Here is a 23,784-nt window from a genome sequence, read left to right as displayed (position 1 = left end):
GCTAATAAGTCACGGAAAGAAGATAGTAAACAAAGAATTTGTAAACAGAGGGACCTGATGACTGATAGCCCTCTCAAACATTATCTCAAGGGAAAGAAATACGAAGAGCGTGTGCAAAACAAGAAAAATTGTTTGGGTTGCACTGATGGAACTGTGAAGGGGTCGAGAAAAGTAATTTCAAAAAACAGAAATATGCCAACGACTTCTAAACTTTCTATTACAAAGTCATTTTCTGTACATCCTTCTCTTGAAATAGATTGCAACCTTCTCAGTTTATCTTGGTCATCTATTTTTATCATATCCTCTTGAATCTTTGTTCACCTTTAAAACTAATTTTCGAAAGAAAGGAATGTATGTAGGTGAATGATAAATAAAAAAAAATTATCTTTCTACAAATGATTGTTTGTAATTATCTATTTCTTTCCTTTCTTCTTTCTTTAAAACTCTTCTTTTCTTTCTGCCCCTATCCCTAATTCACCAGCTTTCTCTATTTCTTTCGTCCTTTCTTTAGTGTTTCTTTCTTTTATCGCCTTCTAAATGTTAACCAGCGGCGCAACCACACTCGCCCGCCATTCTAATTTGAAGCATCCTTCTATTTTTTTGCTTCTCGTTTCCAGAAACCGACTGACATCTCAGCAGAAAGTTTCTGGCTGTCACTCAAGATCCGTGAAGAAAGTTGAAAAAGGTTACTGAACTTGGCAACCATCTTCAAGCAACATTTCTGCTTCCTCCGAGGAAACGCCCTCGTTGAGAAAATAATAATAAAAAAAGGTGCATCAGACCAAGATTGAGATTTTTAATTCACGAACAATCGGTGGACTTCTCCAGTCGAGGAATGTGGATTGTAGATGTTTCCGAGCATCCGTAAAACACAATCGACTAGCAGCAAGCAGGTCTGGAGATAGCAGGATCCGTTAAGGAGGAGACAAGAGAGGAGAGAAGTGGAAACAGTCGAGCATCTTCCTGAGGGTTTTATGTCAGGACACCCGTACTGCGCATGCGTGGTCGTCATGGTTGCCGCTGCTGCAGCTGTTGTCATTGCGTGCGGTGAGTATGTCGGTTGTGTGTGTGCTGGTGTACGTGAACATATACATGTGAAAATGTGCATGCGTGTTCGTGTTTATTTTAATCTGACTCTTAGGGAGGAACAGAAAAAGTATCGACATGATACTTAGGTGAAGATGTTAACCGTCAACAAAAGAGAGGTAAACATGTTGAAGAAACGGCACAAAACAACAACCCAATCCTATTTCAAACACAAGCAGGTATACAAACAAAAATGCGTAGTTGAAGATAGAAGTGTTCACATGGATGGGCAAGCTTTCTGGGTCCCTAGAGGACCTTAACAAGAATGAACTTTGCTGGAGGCCTGTGCCGAGCTTTATATGATTAGACCTTCAGCAAGCTTCAGGCAACATCCGATAGCTGCTATAATTTTGACACATAGCCGTTTTTTAAGCATTTTAAAAACGCAAAAATCTGGCTAATCATACTACAAACACTTGGCCACGCGGTGTGATTTACACCGCAAGTTATCTGCAAGAATGTAGTTTGAAATGTCAACTCTCGGGGCATAAAGGTGAATAACAAAAGAAATTAGACAATTATGTGTATTGACAGCTGGTTTCTGCAGGATTTTTAATAAATTCCTGTTCTGTCCTTTTGATGAAGCTAATCTTTAGAAAAGATTTATAGAGCTGACTCGCGTAAAGCCTTAAAATTTGAAACTTGATTAATTGAATAAATTATTTGTGAAATTTTAAAAAGTCATTAAAGCCGTGTAGATTGTCGGAGGTGGGAACATCCATTATGAGATTTTGAGCTAACATCCCCTTGGGGTGATCTGTTCTTCACTGAGACTTTGGTTTTCAACTAATGGATAGGTTGACTGTTTCAAGGTTTATCACCATCTGTCTCACCTTGACTGAAAGTTTAAGTACCAGTTGTTGCTGGCTGCGCTGGAGGACTGTTCCAGTCACTAGACCGACCATTCCTTCATCCGTAAACCTTTCCCACCAATTGCTCCAACCCCAAGGGTACAAAACCTCCTTAAAGTCCTTTTCCCGAGAGGATAAAGGTCAACTTGACTGACCCCTCAAACACCTACCATCGCACATGACTCCCAACCCTTAGTGGTCATCCGTCTCCTATCTTCCAGATCCACACACACGTGTCCAGAAACACTTTCGATTCATCCACACTTGCGTGTGCACTGCGAAAGAACACGACAGAACACCAATAAACGCCTGGCTAACTTTAATTTTCTCTAAAAGCCAGCCTCGGCCAAGATAACAACGGGCTTTTACCTCCGTTTGGGGTCGTGGCCCCCCGGCAAGCTGTGCTCGGTATCCAAATCTCACTGCTCCAATACATTCCCCCCAACCATCTACTCTGTCTTATCTTTTTAGCCGTGCCGCTGCTCTAGCAACGAGAAACCCGAAGATAGCAGTACTCTGGGGGTTAAAAATAAAAGAGATTTCCGTTCAAGGATCGACCCCATCCTACTTAATTGTCTGTGAGAATGAAGAGCGCAATGTTTTTATTTTATTTATTTTTTATTTTCATTTTTATTATTATTTTTTTGGCTACTTCTTTTTATGAGGAGTGTTTGATGGCCAGTGGGAAGCCATTTTCTGCGCCGAGAGAACTACACTGGAAATTGGCGAACGTTGTTTTTCTTAAATGTCTGGAGGGAGCAATTTTTTTAATGGCATATCAATTAACATAGGGTCCCAGTGGTGGCCTTGACAGCACAGAAGTATCTTTGTCCTGTCTGGTGTCTGTCGGGATTTTTAAACCTTTTTTGTGTTTGGTGATGGGTGAAGGCTTGTATATCAAGAATGAATGAGTATTCGTCAGAGTTTTGGAACTAATATTTTTTTATCATGTTCACTCTGTTCTTCTGTTTCATCCCACAAGACCTTTAAATCTCCTGAAATGTTGAACTCCATCCCCTCCCCGTCTCTTGTGTACATTTCAAAGAGTTGGGTAGAAAGAAATTCAGACTTTAATTTGCCTGCGTGAGAGAACTTTATCCATGGATGTTATTTAGAAACATCTGCTGTCTTTTTCTTAGACCAGAATTAGAGTCAATTTACAACGGATACAACGGATGTGGAGGAAAAGCCAGGCAAATTCTAGATACGAATGAAAATGTCACCTGCTTACCTGAACTATAAGTTTGGAATATCCACTTAACGGTTTCATTAGCGATGTCACATGTGTCAGGGTGTGGCGATGGAGGGCAGGGTAGCTGTAAAGATCATCGTGCTCCCCACTGAAAGCAAAGGTGTTGCTAACATTACAGCGCCGATGGAACCTTCGTAGACCAACAAAAATTCTCTTTCTCATCATCTAACACACACATTTCTCACTCTCACTTCAACTGCCTTTTTTCTGAATGTTCCGATGTGGTTATGGGTATGAAATATGTAGGAGTTGAATATGATGTTAACCTTTAGGGACCAGCTAGAGGAAGGTAGCAGAAAGACTAACAGTTGGCGGTGGAGAGCAAGAAGAAGAGAAAAGAATTTTGGGCCGCAGACATATCAGGGAGGATAGCTAGGTACGGTGATTATTTCAAATGCTACGTTTAACCATTCGCATCCCATAATATCACTTGTTTATGTGGTACACCTGCTGAAGAGTGAATTGTGGCGCAAATGCCTCTACCTGTCTCTGTATTTTTCTCGTATACGCGATATTCACATCTTGTTAAAATAACTCTCTCCATCCCAGAATGTTTTCAGCAGCCAGGAACTGTCAATCAAGAAACAAAAGGTCACGATCACGTGGGTCTGGTCACGTCATCACACCGGAAGTAACTCGAACTCCTCTGTTTCCAATATCTAGCTTCCATTTTGTTTCCACCTGTGCAGGTGTGGTGGTCAGTCAGGCTCAGTCTAATCGAATGTTTCTGTGTTCGCACGCCTCAACCGTTAGCAGTTGCGTGCGAGGACTGAAGCAACAATAATGAACGACACGTTTGCACTTCCGGTCTTCGGGGACTCTGCGGCGAAGCGTGAAATGTCGTTGTTGACCGTTGGCCATGTCCTGATGTCCTGATGTCGGCGTAACCTGTGTGAGAGGAAGTTACATCTTGGCATCAGAGAGCCAGGCCCAGACAAGAAAGGAAATTGGTGTTTGTGAAAATGCGCCATTTAGGTGTAGCGGGGAGAGGTTGGGATTCCTCTGGCTTCACCGGTTCCATTTTCCCCACGTGTTCGATCTTTTTATGCATTTCAGCCTGATAAACGTACAGCAACTACCTCTCGATGTGTGAATTGAACATGTATATTAAATTTTTTTCTTCCATTTTTAACTTAAGGTACTTTTTTTAGGTCGTTAGCGCCGCAATTTTCTCAAAGTCTATTTTTTGTGAGAATGGACATCTCTCCATCGCTCAGCTTTATTTGTCCACAGCTGTATGAGGAGTCTGATGCTTCTTCCTGACAGTTGAGTCGACTAGGGGAGGTTCGAGGACACCACCACTCTAACTACATCGGTGCCCTCCGGTTAATTTAAACTTTTCTCTAAAGAGACTAACATGGTCGCCCATCTGTTGGAATCCCCTTCTCTCTTTTTCTTTGAAAAATTTGACTTGCATTTCTGTCCTTTCACGGTGTTCAAGATCAAAAAGGTCTTGTAAATAAAAGAATCTTTTCAAGCAAAAGTCTACCTTCCTTCAACATTGCCAAAGCCTCTTTGTCGTACACAATACGGTTGACCTACTTGCCGTTACTTCGAGAAAATTAGCAGCTGCACCAGTCCTTTGATGTATCGCTAAATGAACTGAGAGGTCTTTTGAAATTTTTGTTTCGTTTTCCCTTTCATTAACGAAAAGATGTGGCATACTGTCACGTTGACGTGTCCCCCACGGAATCTATTGTCCCATTAACTTGTCTCCCTTTAATGAATTGTCACGTGAATGGATACTCTGTGATGAGACTGTCACATTGATGGCTGCTTGTATCGTGTGTGAGTGAAGACAGAAAAGCTAAAGAAAGGGATTGATGTCTTAGTAGTACGTATTCACGACCGTTAGATGCGTGTGTCCTCCCGTCTTTGACAGCCCGGCGACAGTTTAGGTGGTACACACAATCTTTTCGTCAATCTGTAAATCATGTCCCAAGGGACAATAATCTAGACAAGGCGAGGGTGTTCAGTCACCATACGAATCATTCTACTGCGCCCCCTTGACCCCAACTTTCTATGTCGTCTTTATCGTCTATGAAGTCTTTATAAAGTTTGGCCTCAATCGACCTTTTACTGCCCCAGGAGCGAGCGATAGGGGGACAAACTGCAAACAAACGGAATGAACAGAGAAATTCAGGAACTGAAATCTTTGAGAGGAAAACAAAAGCTTTATGTGGGGGTAGCTAAAGCCCACCCCAACCGTCTGATTAAAGGCTCACGCAAGTCTACGAAGAAATCAAAAACGTTTCGACAAACTTCTTCAACTAAGAACTTGACATTGTATACCTCTTGTGCTTTGTCTATTGGCCACATCATTGTTACTTATATAGATGCTCTTCGTCTTCTCTACCCTCCCCCTAGCTCCATCATCCCCCCTCATCGACATCGCGTGGTGTACAATACAATGGACCACGTCCAGCGATACACAACACGACAAGAAGCTCGAGATAATTGTCCACAGTCACGTTCAACAATCATTTCATTCTTGTTCAGGATTTTCCATTTGTCCTGCTTTGTGGACAGTGTCAAACCCGCACCTGCAATACAAGTCTCAATAACAACTCAATAACAACATTTTTTTCTTGATCGCTGACAGCTGGCGTATTCTTGCTGTAAAATTTTTTTTACTTAAAGCCAACAAGAACATTTCAGAAAATAAAATATTTACTGCTTACGAAGAATATTAAGACAGTTTAGCAGAAATATCAATTGTTAAAGGTACATGGAGGAGGACCGAATAACCCCCAACTCTTAAAAACTAAGAGACGTTAATGTTCTCATTAGTTCTGTTTTCCATCAAAAACAGCGATGTCTTCCTGATTTTTTCATCTCTCTGATGAAAAGATTCTAGAGTTACAGATGTCGCACAACGAGGAGCCGCCATCTTGAATACCTTAAAAGCATTAGTTTCTTTCTAAAAAATATAAGTTCCTTTTTTTCCTCCCACTCTCTCTCTCCTTTCTTCTTTTGTACTTTCTAACCTTCCTCTTTCGCTCACCTCCCCTTTTAAGAACAGAATTTTACCAGTTCATCATTTTTTCCCTTCGACTTTTCAAGTGCTTCGCAGTGCGTGAAAAGTCTTTTAATCCTACCCGTAATAAAATACTTCAGTCTTTTTTCTTTGTGGGTATCTTCTGTTCTTTTTCTTCTCACATTTTGCTTCAAATCTACAAAAGCTTCTATGGCTTAGAGAATATGGTTTATTTACTGCCCGCGACTTTGAGAAAATTAATATCTGCACAATCCCTTTGATATACCGCTAAATGAATGGAGATTGTCTTTTTGGAGTCTTCGAGATGTTTTAGTACTGGATGTGAGACTTTCGGGTAAAAGTTATTTGAAGATGAAAAAAACTAATGTAAGAGAGCAAATGCATCTTCAGTTTTCAAAATTAATATGTCTTCTACTGTAAAAAAATAACTTTGGCAAAAACTGTTGAAAGGAGAGGACAAAAATAAAAAAATTCTAACTTTACCTGCGAGGCTGCTTTGCTAAATATTTACATGATAGCCGACAGGAAGTTCAGAAAGGATAATAAAAACTATTTTTTAAGAAGAAAAGCAATGTGGCAAAAACGCCAGCTACTGTAGTTGACCAAATTCCTTTTAAGAAATAATAATGTTCTACTGTACTTTTTTTTATCTGTTTTTCCGAATTTTGTCACACTTCTGAAGAAAGTGCACTGCTAAACAATTCAAATCGACGGTTTGTTGAGAAAAAATATGAATAGAAAAGGACAAAGACAAGATTCCTAGAACAGGCAATAGAAAAACTTCATCAATTAATCGGTTTTGTTCTTGTAATTTTTCTCTCTTTTTCTCTATCTCTCTCAACAGATGTTGCATGTGGAGTTAGAAAACCGTACGAAAATGTCTAGATCCGGTCCTCGTACGATGAAATAGCTAGTCTTGGTTGCTCGGTGAATGGACAACTTCTCTTAAAACCATCTGAACAGACAACATGCTGAATCCTCAAATTTCCGAAGTGTCTCAAACACATTTGTTCTCGCTTCATTTCTAGTTAAAAAGAGAGGAAGATGTCATGTCCACTCGTCTGAAAATCTCGAGTTTTGTTTTAGCTACAAGAACTAGGCTGCGTTTAATTTTTGTTGTTGTGGTTGTTGTTGTTGTTGTTGTTGTTGTTCTTGTTGTTGTTGTTGTTGTTGTTTATAAATTCAGTTTTTGGCAGTCATTTCCGCACTCAACCACTAATCCACTGACTTGCTCGAACTTTGCAGCTTCTTCAAGACAAAAACATCTGAGCCAGGACTTGGCATCGAAAGACGATTCTGTCTTGTTTACTTAGATCATTCAAGCTTTGTTTATTATTGCTCTAGAGACCAAAGCCAATAAAAAAGAAAATAACAAGAGTCGGACATAGAGGAAACAGTCTGGTGGCGAGACAAAAAGCAGAGATTAACGGATCAGATTCAAAAAGTTCCATTGACAAAGACGTGGAGGAGAAGAAAAACACGGAGAGTAGTTACACTCCAGTCGGTCAGACAACTCTTCCTCTCTTTGTAACTAGAAATAACTTTGACACAGTTTCTCTTCCTTTATAAAGTTGACATAAGTATTTGGTGCAGATGTCTGAAAAAAACTAATTAAAAGTTTCTGTCTTGAGCCTTGGGCTTTGTTGCAATAACGATCTACGAAACCGTTGTCCTTTCAAAGGAAAAAAAGTTCTTGTCAGAAGAAAACCTCGTCAAACTTTTAAAGCTGTTTTCGGTGTCACGAGGTTATTTTATACAGGTCATAGGTCATGTATTAAGATGTTTATTTTTGGTTAAAATTGATATCGCCTACAGGCAGTCGAAAAGAGTTTGGATCCCTAAAGAGACAGGTGGAGTGGTGCAGGATTGAGAAAGAAAGGAGGACCTGAATCTGTAGAGGATAGGATGGTGTAATTTACATCCTTACATTATTGCTCATTTAGATATAATTTCTTGTCTCCAATCTTTTGGAACAAATTTGTCTCTCAGCTTCCTACATTTTCTTGACCCGTTGTCTGCTGGATGGTAGAGCCAACCATTTAAACAACTTATTCGTGGCAATCAAGCGAGAGCACCCAGGCTTGCTTACACCAGAATCACAACCCTTGTCCACTAAGGCTGTTCCCTAGTGTACCCTGGCGTCCAGGACTTTCCGCTTGAGTGCCCTCCCACTGGCACAGCTCGCAGACAGTTTCAGTCAAGCAGTGTAAGGTTTGGTCGAGAAAGCCCCCCACTGTAGACTGTCTTAAAATATTGGTCTAATAAGCCGACAAAAGTGAACTAATAAATATTTTCACCCACTGTCATCAAGGGACTTCAACGTCAATAACGGACACCACAGCATGGTAATTTATTGTTGTATTAGTGAAAAATTGTAATTATGCCCTGAGACTAAGAGTCAAACTTTCAGACCTTGGTGGTGGGTTGCTTAATCCTTTTTCTTTTTAAAAAAAATGAAGAAAACTTAATTATTGTCTTTTTCATATCTGATGATATAAAACACGTGAATACATAGAGATTGGATTGTTGATTTAACTCATGTGATCCAGCGAGTATCAAGAGATATTGCATGTACTTTTGTTTCTTGTTTGCGCACATTCATGCGATACTCCGACAAACGCAAGTATAAATTCATTAGGCAATAAATAAGTTAAATGTTTAATCAGACAGACAGACAGACAGACAGACAGACAGACAGACAGGAACTAATACGTCGGGGCAGCAGGATATCCGACGATAGACACATCACTGGGAGGGAGACGTGCTAAGAATGTTTTATGAACTAAAAACCTACAAGTACGGAATAAATCAGTCCTCCCCCCAGACTGGCACGTCACCAGGCAGTAACGGCATAATTGCCCTGAGAGACGAAAATAATCTCGCAAAATCCTTTTTATTTTAGTATCCAGGAGGAAGTTTGCGTGTTCTACATCACGGACAACCCACTTGTGTTAAAGTGCCGAACAAAAGGTATTTACAATAGTCGGGTATACTTGCCTGTCACGTGATACTACACCCAGTCTTGGCGTTGTCTTTTGGTCGTTTGGTGTCCACGCTCTCTGAGCTTACAGACAAACGGCCATAAAAACTAACGGTGATTCATGTAGTTCGCTGCTGGAACTTTCTGCCGACTCATTTCCCTGGCGCCATTGTCCGTGTCTGGGGGCCACGTAGGAAATCTCCGCGATTACCTCGCAGTGCTTCCACCAGAACTAATTTGTCTAGCCCCCTGGTCACCCGTGGCGCCTCCTGCAGGAGTCTTTATCATGCGTCATCAACTGGCTTCAAGCGACTGACACTGACTGACGTCAGGCAGGCACTTCCTGTCTGTTGTCTGATGACAAGAGGTCACTTGCCGCAGGTATGGTTCCGGTAAGATGTTTGTGATTCAGAAGGTTAGGTGAAAGGTGCACGTTGCTGACTTCGTTTTTGATAGGAATCGAACCTCGATGCTCTTGTATTATGGATGGGGATCGGTTGAATTCTAGTGTAAACTCAGTTTATAGTTTGTACTGTCGGGGATAAGTAAGAGATGCGAAAGACAGTCTTTGTGACGTAGAGTGAAATGTGACGTAGAGTTTGTACTGTCGAGAATAAGAAAGAGATGAAACAGTCTTTGTGACGTAGAGTGAAATGTGACGTAGAGTTTGTACTGTCGAGAATAAGAAAGAGATGAAACAGTCTTTGTGACGTAGAGTGAAATGTGTGTGATGGAGAATGATGTGTGAAGTAGAGTGATATTGTGGTGTAGAATGATGTGTGAAGTAGAATGATATTGTGGTGTAGAATGATGTGTGTGACGTGGAAGGTGTGTGACGATATTGTGGTGTAGAATGATGTGTGACGTAGAATGTGTGTGACGAAGAACAATATTGTGGTCTAAAATAAGGTGTGACGTAGAAAGAAATTGACTGTTTATAATGTGTGTGACGTACAGCGATAAGTGTGTGACGTAGAATGATATGTGTGAAATGTAGAAGGATGTTTGTAACCTACAAAACTATGTGTGGTTAGAATGATTTATGTGTACCTGTCATACCTGTGTTTTTACCGCGTGCATAATTCAGTAATAAATATTCCAGGCGAAAGAATAAGTTCTCGTTATATGAACATTCTGACGTCACACTCTGTCAACCAAACAATAATCTTAGCATTTTTTTTAAATTCTCTGGAAAAAGAATGATTGAGTCCATCTAACAGGTTAATATGGTCGGCATACGTCCTTCAAAAACTTTTCTTTTGCAGTTACATCTTGAATCCACTTTCTTTTGATGAGAATAGATTTTCTCTTGTCACAGTTTCTTGTACCTTTGCGATAATGACACACTAGATAGATAATCACGAATGCCTGAGAGTTCTTTATTTATTTCTTCTGTTCTCTCTTGCCTTCTTTCTGTTTTTCTTTCTTCTTTATTTGTTTTTTTTTTCTTGTCTTTTTTTCTTGATTCCTTTCTAACACACCAAGCAGCTTTTTCTTCATCTTCCTTTTTTCTACCTTTATTTTCGTCTTAACAACGTCTTCCAGCCGTTAATGTCTGTTTCACCTAACGACCCCAATTTATCCTCGCCCGTTATTGTCTTTAATTCTGTTTCGTGGATTAGAAGGAAGGGAAACCGCAGGTTTGGAAATTCACACCACATCATTTGTTTCCTGTTAAAAGGTCAACCGTCATTTGGCTTTGTTTATTTGCTTGTGTGTGTGTCTTCGTGTTTTATTTGTTAATGAAGAGTAGTTTCTAGTTCTCCTGCATCGAGGACGAACATGATATTTTTCCTATTCGCAGCATCAGCATTCCCCAAAAAAATTATCTGAAAGTTTCTGCAACATAAAATTCAACCGGAAATTAGTTTTCTGGATGAATTAATGACTGAATCCTTGTTATGCATGTGTTTGTTGGGTTTCAAACATGTCCGTTAAAGTACCCATACATACTATAATTTCTCTGCTTCTCATCAATGATGTTTGTTTTCGTAAAACGAAAATGTAAAGGAGGAAGGCGATAACCTAACGAGTTCCGACTCACCACGATCAAAGGAGTTTGACGAGTCTCTTGTGCCACACATCCTTTAATCACTACTACTTTTAATGACAAGCTGCTTCTCTCCCTTTCCGCATAGTTGTGTCCCTTTAGAAGAGACTTAAAGGTTTAATTTTTTAAGATTAAGTCTTTGCTGTCTCCTGTAGTTAGTGTCCACCTGTTGGCACAGAGAGACCGTTGCTTGTCGGCTGTTTCATGAAAAGCAATCATCTACCGTATATTGTGTGAGCCACTCACCTCACATCTTGTAACGGTCTGGGCACCAGGCGCCACCACCGGCCTGCAGCATGTCAGCTGAAATAGATGTTGGTCCTCTACAGATCATCAAATTACATTGGTATTATTGTTTTATCATTTCACGATGTCTGTGCATTTGGTTGCCATGGGAAGGATGCAGTGCAATCTTCCTGCTTGCTATTTTAGGAAGAATAATAAAATAATAATAATAGGATTTCCAGGATTTCAAATGCTGACATCCCAAGAGCCCCGTGTGATGACGAAGCTGTTGGTTGTCCACTCTAGACTTGCTGCTGTATCCGCGGCTGTCCTCATGGCGTCACGTGACTGCTCGCGCACTCTGGCGGGATTCTTCTTATTCTCTTGTCGTGGTCTGACGTCCTTCAACCTCTGTTTCTAGACATCCTGGCAACTGTACCATAGACAATTATAGGCTGCCTGTCTGGGCTTTAGAGTCAAAGGTCTCTCTTTTTATTTCCTATACCGTGTGTTCTTAAAAGCTTAGGATTTATCTGTCCGCCATCTTGGGTCTTGACAAACTCCTTTTTAAGAAAAGAAAAAATAGGTTTTAGTATGATCTGTGAGTGCATATAAGTAAAAACAAATCTTTTGGAACTCATTTATTCCAATTTGTGGCCCATCCCCAGCAATGACACCCTTTTATCAGAAATACCAGACCTTGATGCTTTCAACCATAAGCAGATGTAAATTGGCAAAACACAGAAATAGTTTTAAGAGATCTTTTAACTGTTCTTCTAAGAGGGGAGGAGAGAATCGCAATTTTAATTGTATTTTGTACGCGGAATAAGAATCTGGTTAGCAGACTATCGGTGTGACCCGAGGGGATACGATCTAAACCTTTTTTTTTTTTTTGCCGACCTGTGCACTGAGGCCAGACAGTCTGTGTCAAAGGTCAGACCTGCAGAAGCAACAATTGTGAGCATCATTACCATTGTGAGGTCTACAGGCTGGGTCTCGCCTGGTTACAGACCCTGGTGTGACTTCAACAAGACGCCTGAGGGGATGAAGGAAGAGAGAAAGAATTAGGTGTTCATTAATTCAGTTTCAATCATTTTATACAGTTTACGTGCGCGCGCGCTTGTGTGTATTTGTAAGTATACAGGAATGTAAGTGCAAATGTGTGAAATTAAAATTCCTTTTGAGTGTATATCTTAGCCCCTGTGGGACCCCGGGGTATGCTTGCCTAGCAAGCATTGCAAGAATAGGGTCCCTGCCATCCAGCCAGGCATGTCGTAAGAGGCGACTAAGGTGGACACCTCACCTAGAGGTAAAATAGGTTGTGGTAGGGCTAACAACCCCACCATGTAAAAAAAATCCTGTTACAGAAACTAAAACCAGAGAACTCGTCACAGATGGCGAAGGTAATGAAGCACACCAGGAGACTGGACTAATGACGGACGACAGCCAAACCCGAAAGGGAGCTGGCGCCCCGACAGCGGATTTACTGAAGCCGAGGCAGAAGTTGAGGGTGGGGTGCTGGAACGTCCAGACCTTGTACCAGACTGGCAGGATGCTCCAATTAGTCAAGGAGTTTGACAACTACAACTTGGACATCCTGGGAGTCAGTGAGGTCAGATGGACCGGCACGGGAAAGAGGAGACTAGCGTCAGGACATACCATCTTGTTCTCAGGAAGATCAGACGCTCAGCACTCTGAAGGAGTAGCTCTACTCCTCAACAAGAAAACGGAAAAGGCACTGCTGGAATGGAAGCCTTATGGACCCAGGCTTTTGAGAGCAAGATTCCATTCAAAGTACACCAAGATGACAGTGCTAGCCTGCTATGCACCAACAAATGACTCTGAGGCAGAAGACAAGGATGCTTTTTACGATCAGCTCCAGGCAGCCTCAGAAAGCGTTCCAGCCCACGACATGTTGCTCATCATCGGCGATCTCAATGCCAAGGTGGGAAGTGACAACACCTGCAGGGAGCATGTCATGGGCAAACATGGAATCGGAAGCATCAATGACAACGGAGAGAGACTGGCAGACTTTTGTGAAGAAAACAACCTACTGATTGGAGGCACACTCTTCCCACACAAAGACATCCACAAGGCAACATGGACATCACCAGATGGGATCACAAAGAACCAGATAGACCATGTCATCATCAACCGAAAATGGAGGAGCTCACTTCAAGATGTTAGAGCCTACAGAGGAGCAGACATTGCCAGTGACCACACTCTTGTGATAGCCACAGTTTCTCTGAAGCTGCGTCGATCACGAGGAAAACAGGCACGTCAGCAGAGAGTGGACTCCGGCAAACTAAAAAATCCAGCCACCGAAAGGGCCTTTGCTATGGAAGTAAAGAACAGGTTCCAGGCACTAGGAGACCAACAAGAGATGACCTTAGACGACTTCAATCGAGTCTTACAGGAATCAGGAGAGAAAATACTGGGCTTCCAACGGAAAAAGAAAGAACAGTGGATCAGAGAAGAGACATGGAAGAAGATAGAAGAGAGAAAGTCAGCCAAACAAAGAATCAACAGCACGAGATCTGAACGCCTGAAGGAACAACACAGACAAAGATATGCAAAACTGAACAAAGAGGTAAAGAGGATGACAAGAACCGACAAAAGATATCACATAGAGAAACTGGCAGATGAAGCAGAAAATGCAGCAAGTAAAAATGACCTGAAGACACTGTACAAGATAAACAAACAGCTAAACAACAGGTTTAAGAACAGTGATGTGCCAGTGAAAGACGTGAACGGTAATGTCGTCGAGGGAGAGGCAGGAAAACTACAGCGCTGGAAGGAGCATTTTGAGTCAGTTCTGAACAGACCAGATCCCCCTCAGCTTGCAGACATCCAGCCAGCAGCTATAGACCTTGACATCTGCACAGACCCACCAAGCCTGGAAGAAGTGACAGCAGCAGTCAAGACAATGAAGAGCGGCAAAGCACCAGGGGCAGATGGAATAACAGCAGAGAGATGTTGAAAGCAGACGTGAATGTGACAGCTCCCAAGCTGACTGAAATCTTCAGGCAAATTTGGGAATCAGGGCAGGTCCCTGTTGCGTGGAAGACAGGGCTCATCTTCAAGTTACCCAAGAAAGGAGATCTTGGAGACTGCAATAATTGGAGGGGCATAACACTTCTTTCCCTCACCAGCAAGGTCTTCAGCAAGATTGTTTTTGTCAAGACTGACGGCAACTCTTGAGAAAGACCTCCGACCACAGCAAGCAGGATTTCGCCCTGGGCGATCCTGCTCCGAAACACATCTTCATTCTGCGACAGATTCTGGAGCAGAGCAACGAATGGAACACACCGCTGTACATCAATTTCATCGACCTGGAGAAGGCTTTTGACAGCATCCACCGCGAGTCCTTATGGAAGATCCTGAGGCATTACGGAGTCCCTGCAAAACTTGTTCAGGTCATTGCAATGCTGTACAGCGATTTCAAATCCCAGGTTGTCTGTGACATGGAGCTCACAGACCCCTTCAACGTCAGTACCGGGGTGAAGCAGGGCTGCATTCTGTCGCCGTTCCTCTTCATCCTGGCCATGGACTGGATCATGAAGACTTCCACCGACAGCGAGAGGAGAGGGCTCAGATGGACCATGACTATGACAGCAACAACAGCACTGGAAGACTTGGACTTTGCTGATGACATTGCCCTGCTGTCACACCGCCACCAAGACATGCAGGAAAAAACAAAGGCCTTCTCAGAAACAGCTGGAAACCTTGGCTTGAAGGTCAGCACAAAAAAGACTAACAGTATGAGAGTGAACGCCAGAGTCCAAGACAGCATCAAACTAAATGGAGAAGAGATTGAGGAAGTTGACAGTTTCACCTATCTTGGGTCCAAAATGTCAAACACTGGGGATGCGGAGGTGGAGATTCGAGCCCGACTGGCGAAAGCCAGTCAGGCCTTTGCCTCACTCAGGAGCACATGGAAGGCAAAAAACATCAGCCAGAAGATCAAGCTGAGAATCTTCAAGTCAAATGTGATCAGCACCCTCCTTTACGGATCAGAATCTTGGAAGATGACCAAAACCATCAGTAACAAGCTTGACGTCTTCCAAAACAGATGCCTCAGGCGCATACTTAACATCTTTTGGCCAAACACCATCACCAACGAAGAACTCCACCGAAGAAGTGAAACCGAGTCCATCACCACGCAGGTTCAACGAAGGCGTTGGCGATGGATTGGACATGTGCTCCGCCAGCAGACAGCAGACCTTTCCAGAGTCGCCCTACGATGGACTCCAGACGGCCGAAGAAAACGAGGCCGCCCAAAGGAAACTTGGAGAAGAACAGTGGAAAGGGAGATGAAAGGAAAGGGCTGGACATGGGGTCACCTAGAGCGGGTCTCAGCAGATCGACATCGGTGGCGGACTCTGGTTGAGGCCTTATGTGCAACCTGATGCACAAAGAGGAATAGATAGATAGATAGTATATCTTAGACATTATTTAGAATTTGCATTTTATTTTATTGTGATTACTCAAAGTCTTTAAAGGGTGAAAGAATAAAGTTTTCTGGATCTTACATTTTGTCTGCGTCTATCTCTCTATCTACCTCAATGTCAGTCTGTCAGTCACTGACTCTTTGTCTCAATGTCAGTCTGTCAGTCACTGACTCTTTGTCTCAATGTCAGTCTGTCAGTCACTGACTCTTTATCTCAATCTCTGTCTCCCTGTCTTATTAGTCTACCCGCATTAACCCATAAAGACCAAGTGTTTTCCCAGATGAGTTTTTTAAAAATGCAAACCGGAGATCAGAAATACATCTCTAGTCATGAACTTTTCAAATACCTCCAGCGACTTCTGTTGGTTACCATGGCCACAGAAAGGAACAAAAAGTCATCGATTGGTAGCACATAAATTCTGCTCTTAGCAACACGTGACTGTTGTGTGAAGCAGTCGTAAACTTTGGGTCTAATCTGTCTGCCAGCAAAAGGCAAGAAGATCTGGACAGCTCCAACCCATGTGACTGCGGATCGAAGTTCACTACGGCCACCGCCACGATTTACAATACATGTATTGGGCATTTTTTTTTCACACCCCTCCTCCTCCCAACCACACACACACATTCACTTTCTCGTTTCGTTCTTACACGAGGGAACTGCGAATACAAACCTTGTGAGAGTGCCTGTGTTTGGGGTTAGAGGGAAGGGAAGGTAGACACAGAGTTTCTGAATTGTCTTGATTATAGCGTGTAGCACCACCAAGCTTTTAGGAAGCCTTAAGAAAATTGCTCTCGACTCCAGGTTTTATGCAGAATGTTTCAAAACAATCAGAGATCACGAAATCCCAAATGAGGTTTTTGCTTTTCCTTGCAAATTACATTCTGGGCAAGAAAAGCTCTTTAGTTCTATGCATGAACTCACGCCATCATACCTCTTATATCAAGTTTCTGTCAGGTCCTCCTCATTCATCGGCTCACTCTCACTGACTCTCAGACACAGTCCTTGCTGTTACATATATATTTTCTTTTGTCTGACAATTTTTTTCATCTGACAGACCATTTCTAACACACGATGTGGCTTTTGACGCTGGTTGGGTTTTAAGGGTGCAGTTATGGCTGCCTCGTGTATGCAGAATTATAATCCAGGTGCCTTTTTCACCCTCCGAAGTGTTCTTTTCCTCAGACCATCATTTTACTTCCGAGGCTGAATATTTCATGGGCCTGCCGTGCTAAATGCTTGGTAATCGTGCAGCCCAGGGAAAGATGCATTACCCCGCCGCGCCCTGGTGGCAACACCAGCAGCAGATTTATTCCAGGAATCCACGCACGCTCCTGGCATCCAAAATGCAAGCTCCGACACCAGAACATGAGAGTTCTGAAACCTGTCTTCTCGATGGCAATATTTAATTCAAAAGCTTTTGCACAAATCCTTTCCAAAGTCATCCTAGACCTCTGTGTGTGTGTGTGTGCTCGCGTGCACGCGCGAAAAATTAGGTGACATCCAACTGCAAATTCCTATTAAGTCTAACAAATATGTTTGACTTTTTTTTTCGTTTTACTTTTCTTGTTACAGGTTGTTTGTTGTTGTTTGTCTGCTGTCTTCGACCATACCATCCACAAATGCGATCTTTCTCGGTCAAACTGTTTACAAATCTTTTTAACCTCGTAAACACTCTTGGTCAATTAGGCTGTGTTAGGAGGTCCGGGGATCTTTCTCGCATAGCTCGGGTTTATTATTTCATGAGAGTTGCTGGATAGGAAGGGTAGAAGAGAAAATTACTCTTTCTTCTGTCCTGCAAATCAAATTGTGACAGGGTTCGCTTTGACTTTTGTATCAGTTTAATTTTTCCCTTACTCCTTGGACTTTTTGTATGTGACCTGTACTTTATTCTGAAAGAGTGTGACGGATTGTTTTGAATCGTGTATGTATCTTTTTAATAAGTGGCTTTAATAAGTGCAGACTTTTTTTAGTTTTTATTATTTCGCAACACAATTAAAAGTTGTAAGGGAAGTCCATATTACTGAAATTGCGGCAGTACGGAAAATGTTGATATTAATGAAAAAAAAGGTTGAGGTTAGTCACGTTTAGCGAGATACTTTGTGATATTGATTAATTTGATTACTGAATGTAATTATTATCTACCACCAAACTAAACGTTCATCTATTAATCCCGTGGGATATGAAATTCTTCTAAATTTTTTATCTAATTGCTTTTATGCATAGATTCATGTAAATATATATCGAAATACAAACACATAATATTAGTACAGACTACATGTAGCTTTATACTTTATATTTTTCCTCTGTCTTTAGTTTATGTCGTCACTGCCGAGAAGGATGAAGAGCTTTTTCCACCTGACTGCCCTATAGGCATGTTTCCCTGCAACAATCCTCGTGTTTGCATCAATTCCTCTCTTCTGTGCAACAAAGTGTTTGACTGCGAGGACAAGTCCGACGAGGGCTGCATCTGTGAGTACATTCTGTATCACGTGTCAGATGAAATTTGTATCATGTCTACAACATATTGTTGAGACATAATGATCATACTTGAACTCTGAGTAGGGGACTGAGTTGGGGGAATAACTATTTTGCATTTGCATATGCAGTTATTCCCCCTGGTAAATAAGACACTCTTTGCTGTTGAATGGCTATTGAGTTGACAAATGTAGTTTCCCAGACACGGTCCCGACCAGACCTCCAACGACAACCCTTCACCTCCTCGATCAGTCGTGAGCACTACTCACTAGCTTTCTCTTCTTTCCCCTTGATATGAATATTTAGCCCTCGGCCATCGACTTCTAGTTCCTTGCTTCTGGGATATTTGTAAAGGTTTGAAGCAGTTTTCGTAAAAAGCATGAACGTGGACATACATCCGTGGATGTGGGTGTCGCTCGAGCTTTTCTTCTGCGCATGCGCCTTCGACATACTTGACTGACTGACAAGCTCGACTGACTGATGTGAAAAGTAATCAGACTTCTGGCCTCTAGTCGACTCTCTGGCAACAGGGCAACTCCATTAAACTCTAGAAACACCAGGCGATAAACTGGAAACGAATACCAAAGTTGACATCGCAATCTCCACGGTTCAAAGGTTTAATTTCTCTCAACAGCCCACCTAGGGCAAGGCAAGGCATCTAAAGTTGATGTCGAGGGTTATTGCTCTTCTCTTTCCCTACCTTACCCACTGCAGACTTCCTGCCACATGATCCCAACCCCCGGGACAGTAATTTGTAGCCGCTTTTTTTTTTTTTTGGTCCGGCTTCGAACAAGGAGAAAGAATGTGGACCCCCTGATGGATGGTTTTCTGGGCTGTCGCAGGTGACACCTTTCATGATGACTACATTCACAGTGTTCTCCAGAAAAGACCGGACGCCGACAGGGAGAAGGAGGATCCAGCTTGCTGTGAGTACCATCTGCACACAACTATCAATAAAGGCGCATGAACGTGTGTGTGGACATGTGTGTGTGCTCCTTCTCGCATGAAAAATTACTGGAGATAAAAAGAAAGTGATTTCATACAGAAATATTTTTTGTATAAATATGCAAATATATAATTTGAGCTCTTGGGTGTTTTTGTCTATGTATGCGATCATTTGTATTGCCTACCAGCGTGCGTTAAAAAAAAAACTTATTTTTTTGTGTTTGTCGGGAATCGAAGAAATAAGGCAAAACAAACTTTTTAAAAATGAAGAAAAAGATAGAAAAATTAAAAGAAAAAAAAACGAATTAAAGAAGCCATTTTTTAAACGAGTGTCACTGATTCTACCCCCACCACAAAGTTTCAGGACATGCACAATAATGGGGTAAGGGTGTTTAAATACCAGCATTGTGTTCAAACAAGGTTTTGCTGTTCACAGGATGGGGGTTCACCATGTTAACAGGATAGGGGTAATTAGGAGACAGGATGTGAGCTCGCCAGACTTGAACATCAAAAGGCTTCGCACGATCGCTAGTCTGGCGGTGGAGATATTGGAGCTCGTGCTGTGTTTACTTTTTATTGTCTCTCGTTTTTTGGTAATATCGAGAGTTGAAAGACGCCTCTAGCTTCTCGTTATCTGACTGGTTACTTTCAGCATCTCTCTGTATCTCAGATTAGGCCATTGCTGGTTCACCCACTCTACGTAGACAGGTGTTCATTCTACGTGACGATCACGTTCTACTTTACGTGGCTACCACGTACTCTCTCCACATGGCTACCACGTGAACGACCGGGCACGAGCCTGATATCTTTCACAATCTTGGCTCCTAAAATTCCATGTTACACGCATTTGTGTTATGTCCGCCAGTTCCTTTTTATTTATTTATTATTATTTTTTTCTGCTGTCCTCGATGTCGTAGCCTTATAGAGTGCACCCAGTGAGAGACCTTTCACAAGATCCACCCTGGTGGCAAGCCCTCGCCAGTGCAGGGTCTCATTGCGTCTCCCCGAGGACTGACACCGGAGGGTCGGCCCCCAGGTGTGGATCGGTTTAATCCAAGTGCGGCCAGTCAGTTCAAATTATTCTGAGCATCCTTCGACACAGTAATGTGATATACCTGTGTCGCCATGTTAATGTTTAGTCTGCCGTCTACTTTAAATCCTAACTTCCAGAAAAAAGTCATTTCCCTTTCTTTTAACGAAATTTTCACTCCTCCTAACTGTTTCTTTTAGTTTGGACCAGAACTGTTTGAATGCGGGTTTAGTGTCAATTCTGTTTCGGTACAGGACACACACTACCCATGGAGCTTGAACAGATTGTCTTTTGGTTCCAAGCTCCAAGGGGTGACTTAGTGCAGAGTTCACATGAATCCTCACACACGTCTTCATCTTTGCACCAGCATGGAGGATTTATATGATGGACTTCGTAGATAGATGCCCACGCGCGTGTAAAGTCTGACAGGGGGAGCGGATTTCCGAGTGCTTAGAGCTTGAGAGGCTATCCGGTTCAATACCCGTGTAGCGCAGATTCCTTCCCTATGTCGATCCAGCTAGCGGGAATAAATATCTGACTCCAAAGAGGGTTAGGGCAGTGAGGGACAGGAGATCGTCACCTCTATTTAATACCTTACTCCCTAACGACCTGAAGAAAGGTCATTGGGTCCAACAAAAACTGTACTGACACTAGATATTGTCTTCAAAAGCAAGAAATTAAACTATTTTACAAACTTCACATAACCAACTGTCGCATATTAATTAAAATAGAAAAAAAAGCGCACGATGTATAATACGAGGCAAAATGCTTGGATTTTTTTTCCCAGTCGATCCTCTAAATTTGAGTTCAACTGAGAGACTATCATTTCACAAATGTTGGTACACTGCTTTTTATAAACACAAGGCACGAGTAGACGATCTCGGATAATTAACTTGTAAACAAGAGCCAATATCTCATGTCAATTTGCGTTTTATGTTTTAGAAAGAAAGATTTCTGCGTATTTTATTTTCAGCTTAGTCCAGCCATCGTCCTACATTCCTGTAACCGTGCGGTGTGAATGTCCTTCCTCCGCGGTTTCTATGGAAACTCTAAATCTGACAGATTGATCGAAATAATTTTTTCACCTTTATAAGTTACTTTCGACAAAGTGATTATCGTGTAGCGCAGAACTGTTTTCTTTTTTGAAGAAAAAAAGTGAAGTTGTACTAGGTCTGAGTTCGCCCGCATGAACAATTTCCGGTATTGGAATAAAGTCTTTAGCGCGGAATCTTTTCAAATTCAACTGGAATCAAGTTTCTGCCAGCACTGATTAACGATGTCATCTCCGGTTCTGGAAACAAGACTGAGGGCATGAATGACATTTGCTGACGTTTTTCTGGACACCGGAAGTCGTCCATCGCTTCATGGAGTCCGACATGGCAGATAATGATGATCAGAAATGTGCTGCGGAAGTCGAAAATTTTAATGGCGCTCCATTGCTTCTTTTGCTCATTTTGTTCGATTTTAACAGCAGTAAGAGCCTGGAGCTACTGTGGTGTTGGTGATGATAATCTTTATAGTAGGATTACCAGAACTACTTCCTACCATCAGTAGTCCTAGAAGGATGCATTGTATTTTCCCATCACCATCGTCGTTGTCGTCATCATCAATCATTGTCGTCATCCTGCATGAATATTTAGTGAGAAAAATAAATTCTCTAACAAGTGAGTTCAAATAATGCTTGTTTACTAAGCCTAGATGGCTGTTGTACCTTGGTAGCGGCTCTAAATTTTATTTTTTTATGAATTTGTGACCTCTGCATTGTTTTTCATGTTTTGTTTTCTGTTTTGTTTTACTTTACACCATGTATTTAAAGCATCTTGAAATATTGTTATGCAAGTAAATCAGTGTTCTTGGTACTTTGTTTTGTTCTATTTTATTATATAATAATAATAATAACAATAATGTGTACTTGCAACGTGGAGCACTACGACCAAGATAGGTCGGAATGGCGAATGGGATATGGAAGAGAGTTTCACTGCTTAACAGCACATAGGAGGGGAAAATTCTGAGGTTTTTTTTATCCCAAGCCAGCTACTAAGGCTACATCACGGCAAGTCAGCCACATGCAGTGAGAGAACAGCGTGCCCGAGACGAGATCTGAACCCAGGACAGCCAACCCTCACTGTATTAGTGACAGGCGCTAATACCTGACCTCCGGTCCGTTGTTAGCCTTTGCTTTTACTTTTTATAGATGTGTTTACTTTTAAAGGTTCTTGATTTGGGGTTTTGCTGCTTTTGGTGGCTTTTTTTCTTACTGCGTATATGGTTTGCTTTGTCCTCTATGAAAATTGGCTCCGTGTTATGCTAAACCCTTATTGCGATGTGTCAGTTCTCACAAGCTAAACAGAAAGAATATCTTCAAGTAGCCATTTTTCGTCGTTTGATGAAGGGAAGTAGATGTGAAAAATAGTCGACGAATCCTCAATTCATAGACTACTCACATGCAATTGTGTAACCTCCCTTTGGACAGAGTTGGGGGATTCCAACAAAACACACCAAGAAGACACTTGACTGCTGTGACACTAGTCCCTCTGAGTAATCTCCACAAAACCCAGCATCCCTTGCTACCGGAAATCATCCTTGCAGTTATTGATCATGTAATCTCGCTGACGAGAATCCTTTTTATTGCTTTCGAAGATGGCTGTCATCGTGATGGCAAAAACTGACTGACTCATCAGCCGCTGAGGTCTTTATGAAGGCGGCTAGAGACCTTCTGGCATCGGGCAATTGTGGTTTTTTTTCTGGTTGATATCATATCCAGAAACGAGAACCTTTATAGCCGTCTGAGTCCTTAAGCTGCCACGACGGGGCTTGATCAACAATTGTATATGGAGCAAAATATAACAGATTCTCTCTTCGTCTTGTCTGTGACTTTCTAGCTTTGAAAGACATTTTACAGTTTAAAACAAAATTTTTCGAGCTACAGGGGCATTAGCTAGTATGATTAGTATAACAGCTGTGTTGGTAGAGACCACAACATAGCTGTACTCACTGTATTCCAACAGCTGCTGAGTGTAGACACAAGAACACTGAATTCCGTTCTGTTTGTCGAGGTTTGACCACGATATTAGAGAGAAAAGTTAAAAGACAATAACATTGTACTCGAGCCTCATTTTCTCTGTTTCAGCTTTACAAGATGTTCCAGAATCGTGTGAATGCAAGAACAAGACAAACATTTACTGTCGAAATACCTTTCATTTGGTTACACGGAGATTTCCAGATGGTGTGACTGTCCTGTGAGTAACCATGACAATAGTATATTCTGTATATTTTTTCAGTTTCTTGCCTTTCGCTACAATTCTCACTCTTCTATATTTCTTCTTAAATCTTTTTTTTTCTGCCTTTCTCTCTTTCTTAACTTTCTTTACATTCGTTTTATGTGTTTAAATATCGTGAAAGAAATGGGTTGCAATTTTATTCATCAACGTTTTATTCGTT

At 41.8% G+C, this 23,784-nt stretch overlaps 1 protein-coding gene across 2 annotated transcripts in view; it reads left to right on the top strand.

Moving 5' to 3' along the window:
- The window catches only part of LOC112567170 (relaxin receptor 2-like), a 54,972-nt gene that overhangs the window by 13,565 nt on the left and 17,623 nt on the right, over positions 1-23,784 (top strand). For both annotated transcript variants that reach the window (XM_025243747.1, XM_025243748.1), the window contains exons 2-5: positions 618-1,047; positions 18,207-18,362; positions 19,211-19,294; positions 23,474-23,582. In XM_025243747.1, coding sequence (XP_025099532.1) covers positions 975-1,047; positions 18,207-18,362; positions 19,211-19,294; positions 23,474-23,582 — 422 coding nt within the window. In that variant the 5' untranslated portion in view covers positions 618-974. The remainder of the gene's footprint in view (positions 1-617; positions 1,048-18,206; positions 18,363-19,210; positions 19,295-23,473; positions 23,583-23,784) is intronic.

This window comes from Pomacea canaliculata, linkage group LG6 (genome assembly GCF_003073045.1).
Source record: "Pomacea canaliculata isolate SZHN2017 linkage group LG6, ASM307304v1, whole genome shotgun sequence".
Taxonomy (NCBI): Eukaryota; Metazoa; Mollusca; class Gastropoda; order Architaenioglossa; family Ampullariidae; genus Pomacea; species Pomacea canaliculata.
Note: the sequence above shows the minus strand (reverse complement) of the source record. Positions and strands in the feature narration are given on the sequence as shown.